Raw genomic sequence first — 13,744 nt, 5'->3', positions numbered from 1 at the left:
AAAAATACAGTTACCATGGCAACACATTGTTCAACAATGATGGAAGAATAAATTCGCACATGTATGTACTATAGCGGTCACATGTGCCAAATTTCAAGTCAAATGCTCAAAGACTGACCGAGTTAGCTGAATCTATACCATTTTTGTATGATTATTCATTCAAAATATGCTGTTACTGCGGAAACGCATTGTTTAACAATGACGAAAGATGAAGTTTGCATATCTACTCCTATTGTCGGGCAGTATAATATGCATACTTACATGTAGTTTCATAGAAATACCTTGATTTCCAAAATATGGATAAAGAGTGAAATTTTGGCATTTTCACTAAATCTTTGACCTTTGACCCCATGGCTAAAAACTTTCCATAGAAAATATTCACCTGGTAATACAAGTATACACTAAGTTTCAAGAAAATATCTTCACGTATTGCAGAAATATGGGGGAAAACATGAAATTTTAAGAATTGACCTTGACCCTTTGACCTTGAGCATGTCCACACAAGAGTTGATAGGCACAACTTTGTCCACTCATACATATAGACATATGCCAAGTTTCATTAGGATACCTCAAACATTTACACTGTCCACAAAATTGATTATGGACTGATGGATGGACGGACAAAAAAAAACCAACAAAAAACAATGCCTCCGGTGACACTTCGTGGCGAAGGCATAAAAAGAAGATGCTTGCATGTAGTTTACATACTAACCTTGGTAAGGTCAAACGGATTGTCACGGTGCTTCTCTGCTTGCTCATTGGTCATGACTTGGATGTGGAGTGTCCATGATGGCTAAAGAAAAATATGACACCATTGAATATTGTAGCTTTATGATCTGTGAATTTAGTGACTTTAGTGAATTTTATTGACTCTTTCGACCCTCTCTCGGGGTATGAGAGTACAAAGGATATGATAAATAACAATATGACAAACCAGTGAATTCAATGTTCTTCACTCACATGAATATCTACTTCTTTTTTTTTATAACTATGACCCATTTCACCACAATTTTTTGTGGCATTTTAATATGGTGATAGAGTGTCAATTCAGGGGGTCCAAAGCAAGTGATCTACATGTACAGTGTTAGTACATCTCATTTTTGTCAACATACCAATTATTTGTACCGAGATCTTCAACAAGATTTCTTACTTTGACGGGTTACATGATTTAATGGTGCAAAATTCATAAGTATATCTATGCCTTTGGGAATACCAAGGAAATGTCCTACTGCATCACGAAATATTTGTGACCCGCTACAACAAAAGGATCCGAAAGTCGATTTTCTGACAATGACATGACATTATTCCCTTATTCTTCTGCTTTAATTTCATATTGAACACGACTCATAAAATGACTCGGTTGCGGAGATACATTGTATTGATGATTTTAGGGGACCATGTTCAGTGGTCTAGGAAATCAGTGTTTCGAAAAAACCACCTTGAAAGTATGCTTTCCGACGCAGTCGTGATCAAGGGAAGGTACATGTAAGACAGTTTTCACCTCTTGACAATAGAAGGTCTGCTTATAGCAACATCCGCGATGTTCATTCATGCTTAGCGCCAGTGGTCTATGCACGACCAATCAGTAACCAGGATGCTATGCACTGACCAATAAGATCACTCCCTTGTTGCTAGGGGCAGAGTCTATATGTGGCGCTAAATCCAAATCTTCGGACATGTTTCTGTTCCGTTGAAAGTCGGAATATCATGGCCCAGAAAAACGCTAATTTCTTGCCTTTCCTTTGATCATTTCGCTCCGAAACTTCGGCAGATGACAGACAAAACATTAGACCACAACATTATGCCAAAAACAGAAATTTGATGGTTTTGACTGATTTTGACTATCTGACTTCAAACTCGATTTTGATGGCTCTGCCTTCAGCGACTTTCGGATCCTTTTGTCGTGGCGGGTCACATTTTCTATCACATATGCTGAGGCAGAGAATATGACATAGAAAAATGTAAAACAAAGAATGTTTTGTGCAGCAGATGATGCAATGGCATCACTGGGGCTACTCACAAAGTTGCCAGTGGCAATGGCATTGTAAAGATCACGAATAGCATAGTCTGGGTCACTGGATGCCAACTCCCCAGCGCGATGACGATTGAAGTTCTTGATCCCCTGGTCACACTTCCAGTGGAACTTGACCCAGACAGACTCACCATCCTTGTTGACCATCCTGAAGGTGTGGCTGCCGTAGCCATTCATGTGTCGGTAGCCGTCTGGAGTGCCACGATCTGTGAACAAGAATGACACCTGATGGGTGGTCTCAGGTCGCAGAGTGATGAAGTCCCAGAACATGTCTGGGTCCTACAAATTGGAAAAGATAGAGAAAAGTAGAATCATTACTATATATCAAGTCTGAAGAGCAACTTCACACCTGCAAAAACAATAGCATTCAGAATCTCTACTCATTAAATGATATCTGTAACTCACTTCATAGAGGTGCCATTTAATAATATGGTAGCATAATCTTGTAACATTTACGGTAAGCAGTTTCTACAACAGTTCCTTCAATGACCCATTTTAGTGACAAACACATATTAGTGGGCCAAAGAATGATGGATCTGCTTGGTCATTGTTCACTGGCTAGTCCTTAATCTTTTTATTTATTTTTTTTTAAATTCATCATGGCAAAGATGAGACAATCTTTTATGTGCAAAACGAATACAGTCAAACCTGTCTACAGCGGCCACCCAAGGGAAGCATTAAGAGTGGCTGTTATAGACAGGTGGCCGCTATAGACATGTTTTCCGACCTTTATGTGCATTGCTTACATTTACATGTATCATCCTTGTATACTACTTAGATGTACATGTACATGTACATTTATGTACACTGTATATTATACGTATGAACACATATTCTATGCATTGAAAAATGCCAGTATTGATGAAGTTGTTGCACAGTAGCATGTGTACACTACAGTTGTGAAGAAAGCTTTGCCCCTTCTTTGAAAAGGAAAGACAGTTATATTTCAGCTATCATTATTTGGTTAAATGTCCTTGCTCACTACACATGTCCAGATTATTTTCATGTTCGCATTTAGGACAGCTTAAAAGATTAGTATTATTTGTGAGGCTGATCATGCCATATTTTGCAAATTTGCAGAAGCCTGAACAAGTTGAGTGTACTTTAGTCAAGAAAAAAAAAATATTGTAACTCGTAGTGGTAGAAAAATTAAGCATCCAGTGATACTCGATCTCTAGTAGTTGTATGTCACGATTGGTTGGTTGTATGGTTCATACGATTAGTTAACCTTGCTTGCCAATTTGTATATCACTGTATATATGTTTAGTAGGTATAGACTATTTTATATACATCATTGTAATATATCACAAACATGTATTCTTTGATATTGTAATGACCATATCTTGTATTTATGTGTTGTATTCTCATACCAAGGAATGGGGTCGGAAGAGTCAAATAAAATCTAAATCTATGACTGAATGAGTGATGAATGAGGTGGTGGTGATCACTGAACGTTACCCATGAATGACTGCTACAAAGCAGAAAAACACGCTGAATTACCACCGGCTTGGCTATAGCAGCGGCTTGGTGTGTCTCTGTGGCCGCTCCCAAAATTTACTGCAGGAAACAAAATTTGTAGCCACTGGCTGCCACAGGCAGGTGGCCACTATACACAGGGTCTTTAACGGGGCCTCCTCTCGGGGGGGGGGGGGGGGGATTTTTCAGTGGCCGCATACGGCAGGTGGCCGCTATAGACAGGTGGCCGCTACTAAAAGCAGGTTTGGCTGTACACCAATGTCATATCTTAGCCACAGACTTCTTGACAGCACAACCAGTCACCCTGATTATCAACAAATTAACAGATAAGGAATAGAATATACCACATAATGTATAAAATGATTAGTTTCCAAGTAAGTTTCTTGGAGACGGTTTACAAAGGAAGCCATGATTATGAACAGATCTGGACAATGACAATGTGTCCAACTTTTTTCCTTTCTTTTTAATGCCACATACACAATTTGTTAATTCAATAAGCACACAGTCACTGCATACAATTTTCAAAATCTCCAGGAACAGTGATTAGTATCAGGTACATACTTGTACATACAAGAATGTACACACTTTTTTTTTCAAAATTATACAAAATAGTTTTAGTAGTTTCTTCAATCCCTATGAGTGCCACCAATATAATAACATAAGATTACTTCCCCTTTACCAAGCATTATGCCTGGTTTGACTTGGATGACAAATAGAGGGACACCGTGCTTCATTTCTGCATGCATACATCCAGGGCAGGCTGGCCCAACAGTGTTTGTTTGCTAAGTACAATATGATCTATTCTGCCATCCTGTCTGCAGTTCAAAATTTTTTTTTGAAGACTGCGCACAATTTCAAATTTCCTTCCGTTGATGGTCACAAGGTCACGTGTTGTGCATCTTTTCACATGACAAACAAACCTATCAATATGTTGGTACTTCATACTGAATTGTATAAAAGTGAATTTGCTTGTTGTCCAAGTCAGACAATTGTTGTTCTACACTGTCTTTGTGATTCACAGAATTAAAGGGGAGTCACATGTGACAAAACAATTGTGTCAAGCCTTGATCACCTGAATGCTTGTATCCATTGCACAACATTCATTATTTGTATAATAAATTTGATAGTGTTACTTTCTATACAAATAACAAATTTGATTAAACAATCTTTTAAATGAATAATAGTTATAAGAAGCTGATCTGATTGAATTGTCTAGCTTATTCCATTCAATTAAACAAGATATGATTGGGCTACACTTACAACAATTAAAGCGAAATCTTGGCACACACAGACTTCAACTGTCTATTTGCCTTGTGTGATGTTCATGAACATTATAAAGGCTTAGGTACATAATGATAAGAAGGTTTCTATTTATCCAGGGTAGCCTTTTCAATGTTGCTACTGCTCTACCAGAGGGCCTTGCCATTATTATTGTAACCCTAGCGTTGACAGGAATCCATTTATACTCCTGGGTCGAGAAGGGCATTGTGGGTAAAAACATCTTGTCCAATGGCTGTAAGCACTGGCCAGGAATCGAACTCGGGTCCTCCGACTGGGAGTCTTATCTACTCTGCCACAGCCCCAACTACATATCTGTTATCAGACATGGATTAATCCATCATTCAGACTAAAGAGAAATCATTTTTAGCAATCTGCATGCAAACAATGCTTGTAATCAGTATAGCCACAATACAAACTACATGACAGTCATGCAATCATGAAAAAACCCATTTCTTCGATGCCAATAGGAAGCCAGATCTGTACTTGTAATTTATTCATATTCCAACATATCAACTTGTATGTTTTCTGTTTCACACCTTTTGTAACTCAAATATTCTTTACTGTGATAAGGGCATTTAACATTGCCTGCAGCAAATGATGCTGGTAGAAACTCTGTATAAGAATGCAGCATTTTTCTGTGCTGCAACATCATACATTACACAACTTCGGCTTATGAAGTCTGCTAATACCTTCATTACACTTTGTACCCACGGATTACAAAACATTCTAACTTAAGTAAGTAAATATCAGTTTATACTAAGAGAAAAAACAAACAAACAAGTGACTGTTTAATGACACAAAGAATTATATAAAGGTCATTTGAAGAGAGATATATGCAGGTCTCTTGAGACCCTCACAATTTATGCCTTCCATTTTTTTTTTTACAACCTTGTGCTCAATACCTCTTGCATTTTATGCACTGTCAGCATGTGCAGGTACTACAATGTATAATACAGAGGGCAGATCACACAGAACCAGTATTATTCACTAACTTAACGCACAGAACTGTACTGTACCTAATCCAAACCCTTATACTAGCATTCTTGGTCTGGGATCTGTACAAAATGCTCTGTTTAAAAACAAAAAAAAAAATGAACAAAGCAGTATCGGTCAACTGCTCACCCTAATCAAATTTCCTTCTTAGTTCTTATTTATTAGCAAAAAATAAATAAATGAATAAATAATTAAATCCATCACTGAATGTGATTGAGGAAATCATTGTTAGAAATTGATGGGCAGTTATAGTAGGACCTCAATTACATGACCACGTCGCAACCGGCGGGCGTCCGGATAAGAGATATATGCTAAAATACAGCACTTCCCACTATATCAAGCTCGGGGTGAACACATGTTTTTACCAATTTACTAATATTATAACAATCTGCATGGCATTGTCATGTTTCATACTTCACATGATATGGAAATAAAATGAAATATAAGTAAAATATCCCTTCATGTCCTTTCATGTACTATTTGTTTGATTGATACTGATCGACAGGCGATCAATATTGAAACTTGTCAAATACTGCCACTGGCATTGTACTCAGAGCTGCCAATTTTTGGAAGCACAACTTAGGACCCAGCAGCTCAAAAATCCTTCTTTTTTTTTCAATCCCTGTCTTTTTGCTATCTTTAGGTGGTCATCATGCAAAAAATAGCTTGATATTCATAAATAAAGAGAATTACACATTTCTGGAAAGCTCAAGTCTCTATGAATATGAATGATTAAGTTTCTGAATGTGAAAACATCTCTAGATGGAGAGATGGTGTTTTGAGACCATTTTCTGACTGCCAGAACCCGATCTGACAGCAAAATTTTGGGGACCGAAATTATGACTTCAGGCAAAGAATGAATCAGCCCTGCGTTGATGCACTTTTGCTGCGCAGTGTCGTGGTTCAGAGCATGAATTCTGCATGATCTGCGTAGTTTTTCAATTTTTGCATAACTTTTGCAAGTTTTTACTTATTGAATCCATCTTGCTTAGAATTACTAGTGTACAGATGTTATCTTTTTAGACTTCTACACTTGCACTTTTGTGCCTCAGTCTCACCTCTCAAACAGCTCGTAAGCCTAGACACTGTACTTGAACTACGTAGAACTAGAAGCTAACTGCAGAACCCTAGCTACTCGTAATCACTTAGTCCTACATGATCTAGATCTACCGCCAATGGTTACACGTGCAAGGTCAATATTTCAGTTAGGTTTTGCTTTATGTCATAATATACAAACTTAGTCAGGTACATAATTATACCATGAACTCTTACATCTACGTGTGCATGCCACTTACAGTAGATATTTAGCTGGTGTGAAATCTGTAATTCGGTACAAAATCACCCAAAATGTTACTCTCATGTCAAAATCAAGGGCAACAACATCATTAGTTGAAGATTTATATTTTTCTTATTTTTTTTTTTTTTTTACAAAATTATTACTGGGGAAGTGAAATTGTAACAGAACCAGACATGGTTCTTTTTGGTGCACCATAGCAAAACACATCAACATAGACACACCAGAGACAGATAGTGGGCTCCGTCGCCTCACCCTCGCCTTGTACCACCCTGACTTTGCCACTGTCACTATCAGTGTCATTGTCACTGTCATTACTCAATTCACTCCCGATATCAAACTAAGTCTCATCAAAAATTGAACGTTTTAATGGCTCAGCCATAGAGAAAGCCGATGCAAAGAAAGATAGGCCAGATATTATAACCGCTCACCCGGGAATACATGCTCTATGAATAACGGCCTCAATGTACACCGTACTCATAAAGGGTTTTAAGCCTTGAGTGATGCAATAATTTAGGGCTTGAAAAAGACAGCTGTTCTGGGGCGAAAAGGTGAAGTGAATCGATCAGTTTTAACTCGCTATTTCTCAGTGGCGTAAATATCTTTTAATAAGCCACATTAATGATTAGTTTCAGGAGACATTTTCCTCTGCTTTGAAACCTTTTTATATATGATTTTCTTGATTTAAATCTTGCATTCTTTGTCCTTTACAACCTAAACTCACCAACGTGGCATAAGGGCTCTAACAGAAATTATAACACATGCCAAAATATTGAGCTGGTCACCAGCACGATAAAGATACCAAACTACTAGGCGATGTTCTACGTTGATTGATTTGTATTGCTTACATGCAATAATCATGTGCTAGTAATGGACCTTCATGATCCAAAAGCTTGCTGGGGTGGTTATGGAAACTTACACTGGCTTTACAAGGGGAACATTATCATCTTCTCTAAAGAGCTTTTGATCGGTTACACACGAGAGAAAATTTGTACCTTGAATCATCATTGTAATGATGATTGCAATTCGTCTTTAGAATTATCAGACCTTACACACGCTCGCTCGAAAACTGTGATTAGAATTAGAATTCTCGAGCTAAGGCGCTCCGTAATCCTTGGTGACTTGTCAATCAAAATGTACGATCGAGTGCATGCATGCGGCGCGCGTATTATCTATGGAAGTGCTTGAAAGGTCACGTAAGCTCCGCCCCTCAAAAGATGTTTAGGAGGTCAAGCATTACACACGCAAATTTCGCACCGTAATTTGAGTGAAACTTCACTGGAATTCACCTCCGGACTAGAATTTGAATTCGTGATTGTGATTAGAATTCGTGATTCTAATTTGCTCCCACACGTGCTAAAGATTCGTCATTAGAATTATTCTTCACTGGAATCATCATTCAAATGACGATTTTTTGACTGTGTGTAACCGCTATTTGTGTGAGCGAATGCAAAACTTTATTCCGTGTTTTTAATTATTGTTTACAATAAAAAACAGTCATGCTTTGTTTTCAGGACTTTTTCCATTTTATTGGATTTTAAATATCATCACTTTCGAAGTATTCCAGTTTCCTTTTCCCCGACAAAAATCAGAAAGTCTGCCACAACGACAAGTCCCTAATTGCCACGCTGTGTGTGCATGTGCCAATGTGCGAGACATGGTTTTACTTTCAAGTTCAAAGGAATGCGCCATGTGCTTCTGGCATGTTCAAGGTTACTGCAAGTTTGATGTATTGAATGCACCATGCACGTGCTTTATGGCTTGGTCAAAATGTGTGGTAAACAGTTTACGTTTTATATGAAGAAATCATCATGTCTATTACAAGCAAAACAACAACAAAAGCAAATGAATAACAACCACATCATCTATTAAATCATTATTTTATGGAACTTCACAGTTCATAGGTGAAGTTCCTTCAAATTTTAAAAAGTACAATACGCAGTTTTGATGGCCGTGAGATCAAATAAGTTTTAAACTCAGATCATCATTTTTGAAATCATCCAACACATGAACAGAAACTCACCTCTTATTGCAGAAAAATGATGCAATAACACTTTAAAGAACACACAACATTCTAAAAACTCAGTTCATACTTGGGGCGAATGAAGGCGAATGAAGAAGCAAAGAAGAGAAAAAAAGGCAAACATGGGACAATGGAACACCTTCTACCCCGACTCAAAATAAGGCAATCACATATATGCAACTTCATGTCACTCAATATGTCGCTTCAATACCCGAGATACCTATACTGAAATCCACACAGGTACATCATGAATGTGTTTTGTACGGGGTCTGGTTGGGGAGTTGGGGAGATGTGGCTGGGAGCTACAGTGTGTAGCTAGCTGGCTCCCCAGCCATGGAAGGGAATGGGATGCCCGTGCAATCGATGTAAACATCGCGCACAAAGCTAGCTCCTTTTGCTATACACGCAGTAATTTGCGTGTGTGCACATTTTTCTGTTCAGCACTAGTTTATAGTATGTACGTGTTGCATCCCAGCCGAGTACAGAAATGGCATATAATACTATGTGCATTTGTAATTTTTTCCATTGTTTTTTCCCCTGTGAGTTACTTTTTACAGAAGTTTGTGCATTTTTGTCTTCTCTTCCATTTTTTTTGTAAAAAATAGGTTTTTCTTTTTTTTTACGGTTGGCAGCTCTGTGCACCTTAACCACCACTGTGCACTCAGTGCCAGTGACAAGCACAGCACCAGTCATTGACATCATCTCATAAACTGATTTAAAAGTTGCAGTCCACTGCAATGATTGGAATCATTGTTTGTTTTGAGTGAGATTCGGCACTGAATATACATGAAAACATTTATAATGTCAGCCAGTTGGTGTCCAGATTTAATCAATGGCCGGATATTCATGAGGTCCTACTGTATATTGTAAACAACGTCAGAATGTCTGATCACTACTCGGGAAAGAGAAAACCAAATATTACTCCAAACAGGTTAATGACTGCGGAAAGGATATAAAGAAAAGTATCTCTTTAAAGCAGTCAACAAACTTCTCGGCGGGAAACAAGACATCCATTCTACCTGAGCATGATTCTGACAAAGAACTGCAAACCAGTTTAATCAGTTTTTCTCAGATAAGATAGCAAGTATACATGCTTGTCCTTGCAATGCATCCATGTGGTCACCACTGAAGCTGAAGTTGCAACTATTTGTTAGACTTGTTTTATCCGCCCACTGTAACTGAGGTTAAGAATATAATTATGAATTTTCCACACAACTCATGTGAATTAGACCCTTTTTGTACAAATCTGATCACAAAGTATGCATAAATGACCGCTTCTGCCATTACAAGCATAATCAATGTCAGTTTTGAAGCAGGTGTTGTGCCAAATGAATGAAAACAGCAGTGATATTTCCAACCTTTAAAAAGCCTCATTTAAACAAAAAAATGTTACACAATTATTGACCAATTTCAAATCTACCATTTGTTAGCAAAGTTGTGCAACATGTTTCCTTCTCACGCCTATGAGATCACTTGCAGGGGAATGATTTTCTCGATAGCCACAAATCAGGATATCACCCTGATCATCATGTAGAGACAATACTTACTGACCAAACTGACCACAGTTTGAGACAGATGGAAGCTGGAAATATCACTCCAATTGTTTTATACTTGATGTCAGCAGCTTTTGATACTGTGGACCATTCCATTCTCACCCAGACTCTCAGATATGTGGGTGTCACAGGACTTGCATCAGGGCTGGTGGCACCATACAGAGGAATACATATCAAGGTGTTACCACCTTCCAACTTTTTTTACCCCGGAAGTGCATATTAAAGTGGCACAAGAAAGAACAGATAGAAACCTTGAAGAGTGAGTGCGGTAAAGCCTTTGATTTTGCACTCGAGACCTTTTTTTTTTTGCTTGTCAACTGATGAAACCCGGAAGTGGCACAAGAAGTCTGAAGTGCCCCCCCCCCCCCACACTTATTAAAATGTGGTGCCAGCCATGTGCATTACAGTGGTTTTAATCTTTTACCTTACCAGCCATTCAAAAAGATCAATGACAGTAACTCTAATCCTGCTACACTTAATTACAGTGTCCCAAAAGGGTCTGCATGCGGACCACTTCTGTTCTCTCTTCAAGTGTATATCTTTCAAGGATTAAGCACATTTTGAAAGACATGTAACATTCAGTATCACTCTTATGCAGATGATATACAAATATTTGTGTCTTTCCCCACCAACCAGGATTGGACTTTTTCAAGCTTTAAAACAATCAGAACTAGAAATGTCGCTACAGCGACTGGTTATACCCCCGCCAAACAACATTTCATAAGCTTTGGTCAAAACAACATTTGATAAGCTTTGGTCAAAAAACTGAGGAAGTAGTTAAATCCGCAAGATCTTTCCTTGATCTTCTGCCATTAATATGCCGTTACCATGGCAACGTACTTTCGGGTACTGTCGAAAAATGCGTCTTGCACATCTACAACCAAAGGCACACATCTGTACCAAATTTCATGGAAATTGGGCAAAAACTGAGGAAGTAGCTTGCAACACAAAATTTTCCATCATTTTGGCTCATAATATGTGAGCTGTTACCATGGCAACATACTTTTTGTCACTGTCAAGAAATGTGTCATGCTGACCTATATCCTAAGACAAGCATTCAATATGAATTCCATGAGAATTGGAAGAACACTGATGGAGCAGTTTTGCCATGAAGCATTTTGCCCTATATTTTACCAATAACATGCCGTTACCATGGCAACGCACTTTTTGCCACTGCGGAAATATGTGTCTTGCACATTAACATATTCAGATGAACATCTGTACCTAATTTCATAAAAATTGATCAAAAACTGTGGGAGGAGTTCGCGACGCAAGATTTGTACCCATTTTTGCCCATAATATGCCGTTACCATGGCAGCGTACTTTTGGGTACTGTCAAAAAATACGTCTTGCACATCTACAACCCAAGGCACACATCTGTGCCAAGTTTAATGGGAATCGGTTGAAAACTGAGGAAGTAGTTCGCGACGCAAGATTTGTACCCATTTTTGCCCATAATATGCCGTTACCATGGCAACGTACTTTTGGGTACTGTCAAAAAATACGTCTTGCACATCTACAACCCAAGGCACACATCTGTGCCAAGTTTTATGGGAATCGGTTGAAAACTGAGGAAGTAGTTCGCGACGCAAGATTTGTACCCATTTTTGCCCATAATATGCCGTTACCATGGCAACGTACTTTTGGGTACCGTCAAAAAATACGTCTTGCACATCTACAACCCAAGGCACACATCTGTGCCAAGTTTTATGGGAATCAGTTGAAAACTGAGGAAGTAGTTCGCGACGCAAAATTTGCAACGGACCGACCGCCCGACCGACCGTCCGCTGATGCCTACATACCCCCTTCAAACTTCGTTTGGCGGGGGTATAATTATGTATTGATGATGTTAAGACATGGATGGAAAGAAATGGTCTGAAATTTAACGACAGTAAGTTAGAATTTATTCTGACAGAATCCAAACAGATATTGTCCAAAGTGAATTCTGATACATTGAGAATTGGCAACAGTATATAAAGCCTTCAAACAAAGTTTGAAATCTTCATTTTGTATTTGATGCAAATTTGTCATTCAAAGACCATATTTCATTATGTATCCCAATCTGTAAGTTTTCATTTACGTAACCTCGGCTCGGAGATATTTAACTAGATCAGCAACAGAAAAATTGATGCATGCTCTTATTTCGTCCTGTCTTTCAGCAATTCTGTTATGAAGCCTTGCGTAAAAAGAACTCGGTAAACTGTAATGTCTTCTGAATTGTGCTGCTAGATTACTTATCTTCACGAAAAAAAAAAAAAAAACAACTCATATAACCCCAATTCTTCGGTCCCTACACTGGTTCCCTATACACAAACACATTAACTTCAAGATTTTTCTTGTCTACCATTCATTGCATAGATCTGCCCCCACCCTACCTTCAAAATACTTTTCATCTTCACCAACCACCACAAATCTCCGCTCTTCGAACTTACAAAAATTACAGGTACCTTAGATCATGCATTGTTTGTTCACTTTATTGTTCTTATGTGATATCTTCTATGACACTCTGTTGTAGGGTAATATTTTGTTTCCACAGTGCTATGCATATCTTTTTAGGTAGAATGAGCCTTCATAAGAGTCTCAGTCTCTATTATTATTATTATCATTACACTCAAAAGAGATGTGGCTGGTGGGGGAGCTAGTGCTCTTAAGTAAAGTTGCATACGGTATGATCATGCATGCTTTACCCTGTACTTTGTCATGTGACTTGGACACATGACAGGATGACTTTGTAATGCCTCCCCCATAAATCAACAAGGGGTTCAGAGTTCACAGACATCAAATATTTGATATTAGGGGGAGGGTCGGTGGGAAAAGTCTTGTGAAACTGATAGCGATCTACAGATACAGATATGGGCTTGAAAAAGAAAAAGAAAAAAAACAAGGGGGGGGGGGGAAACAACTTATCAGTTACCCATAACATGCTGCAATGTTTTATTCAACAAGTCTAGTTATTCTTTTCCAATGATATACTGTGACCTGCCCTGATACAAATTGCTTTGAAGGACATGTCACTCCCTGTTCAAAATGCTATTCTTCACACTTCACGAATACTCTGTATTGTGGTCTATTATGCAAAAGCCCTAAATCAC

General features: G+C 38.3%; 1 protein-coding gene across 1 annotated transcript in view; it reads right to left on the bottom strand.

Annotated features, from left to right (window-relative positions):
* The window catches only part of LOC140228634 (catalase-like), an 83,042-nt gene that overhangs the window by 14,090 nt on the left and 55,208 nt on the right, over nt 1-13,744 (bottom strand). The window contains exons 5-6 of the mRNA XM_072308881.1: nt 2,021-2,311; nt 713-793 (exon numbers count right to left, since the gene is read on the bottom strand). Coding sequence (XP_072164982.1) covers nt 713-793; nt 2,021-2,311 — 372 coding nt within the window. The remainder of the gene's footprint in view (nt 1-712; nt 794-2,020; nt 2,312-13,744) is intronic.

Source organism: Diadema setosum, chromosome 5 (genome assembly GCF_964275005.1).
Source record: "Diadema setosum chromosome 5, eeDiaSeto1, whole genome shotgun sequence".
Lineage (NCBI taxonomy): Eukaryota > Metazoa > Echinodermata > Echinoidea > Diadematoida > Diadematidae > Diadema > Diadema setosum.
The sequence above is the reverse complement of the archived record's forward strand: the minus strand, read 5'-3'. Positions and strand labels throughout refer to the sequence as shown.